The sequence below is a fragment of the Helianthus annuus genome, chromosome 16 (assembly GCF_002127325.2).
Source record: "Helianthus annuus cultivar XRQ/B chromosome 16, HanXRQr2.0-SUNRISE, whole genome shotgun sequence".
NCBI classification, from domain to species: domain Eukaryota; kingdom Viridiplantae; phylum Streptophyta; class Magnoliopsida; order Asterales; family Asteraceae; genus Helianthus; species Helianthus annuus.
Window position 1 is genome coordinate 18,559,256 of NC_035448.2, and position 1,502 is coordinate 18,560,757.

Genomic DNA, 1,502 nt, shown 5'->3' on the forward strand with positions numbered 1-1,502 from the left:
ACGCTCCTCCTCAATCCCCCGCCTTCGACCCATATGGTTTTCGTTCCCCACAAGTTCCATCTACACGAGGAAATGTCGAACGTCCTCTACCTGTTTACGAAGACGAGGACGATGAGGTAGTGCCCGAAACTCAAAATTTGGGCGACGAGGACGAGGACGATGAATATAATGTGGATGAAGACGCGGGCAACGAAGAAGATGATGCTCGGGATAAAAAGGGGAAAATGGTGAGCGAAAAATGGACAAAGGACCAAGAAGAGGCGTTGGCGAAGGCGTGGGTACATTGTTCTACCAACAAAAAAAAGGGCAATCAACAAAACCGGGAAAGTTTTTGGCGTAAGATTTTAGAGCATTTTAACAAAACTGTCGGTGGAAGTAACCGGACCGTTCATCAAGTACGGTCTAAATGGAACCCGATGATGACGAAAATAAACTTTTTCAACGGCCTATACCAACAAGCGGTAAAAATTATATTTTTTAACATTGTATATTTTTAATTTTTTTTTCTAAGTTCATATTTTTTTATAACATGTAGGATCGCACACGAGGAAGCGGATGTAAGGATCTCGACGTGATGAAAGTCGCGTTAAAAGAATTTAAAGATAAATTTCCTAACGGTTTTCAACACATCGAGGCGTGGGAGGTCGTTCGAAGACACGAGAAATGGGCCCAAGTCCCATTGATGGGTGAGGAAGGTGAAGGTTCGGCACATAAAAGAAAGCCCATTGACGTGGACCCTTCGATACCGGATATGAACGAAGACCCCTCGCCACAAAGACCACAACGACGAGACAAGCGTCAAGCTACATCGTCCGAGGGAAGCTCGGCCGAGTTGGCGGCACAATTCAAAGTGTACACCGCTATGAAAGAAGCGAAGCAAGCGGTAGAATTGGAGGCGATCGAATTGAGGAAAAAAAGAGAGTCGGAGGCTCGCGAGCTCATATCGGAACAACGCGAGACGATGAAAAACTACAATTACGATCGAGATATGAAAACATTCCTTAAGCCGCACGACGATGTTCCGCCAAGTATGTTGCCGTTCATCCTCGCCCGAAAGCGCGAAATCGCTAACAAGTACGGGTGGCCATGCGATTTCTAAAATTTTAATTTTCTAGTTTTAATGTAATTTTTATTTTCTACTTTGAATGTGTTTTTTATTTTCTAGTTTGAATGTATTTTTTTTAAATTTAATGAAATGTCTTTTATTTAATTTATAAACATTATTTTAGAAAAAAAAATCGAACTCACCTAAGAGGGGAGTGCCGCCATCAAAAAGGGGTATTAGAGGAGTATTAGAGGGGAGTTGACGTGGCACTATTTGGTTGGTTATGTGTAAGAGAGGGGACTCACCTCTTAGGTGAGCACCCCTTACACCCTAATAGCTAAAACAAGAAACCAAAATATAATGTCCCAAATTTGGCAAATCTATTTAGGCATAGGTTGATGTGGGATTCTGGATAAAAGCATTTAATAAGCCTAAAAGCATAGTTAAATTGCATTAA

General features: G+C 41.8%; 1 protein-coding gene across 1 annotated transcript; it reads left to right on the forward strand.

Annotated features, from left to right (window-relative positions):
- The first annotated feature begins 218 nt into the window (after positions 1-218).
- On the forward strand, positions 219-1,218 carry LOC118488473 (glutathione S-transferase T3-like). Its single transcript, XM_035986083.1, has 2 exons — positions 219-461; positions 536-1,218. The coding sequence occupies exons 1-2, from the start codon at positions 225-227 to the stop codon at positions 1,097-1,099; spliced, it is 801 nt and encodes a 266-aa protein (XP_035841976.1). The 5' UTR covers positions 219-224; the 3' UTR covers positions 1,100-1,218.
- The last annotated feature ends 284 nt before the right edge of the window (positions 1,219-1,502 follow it).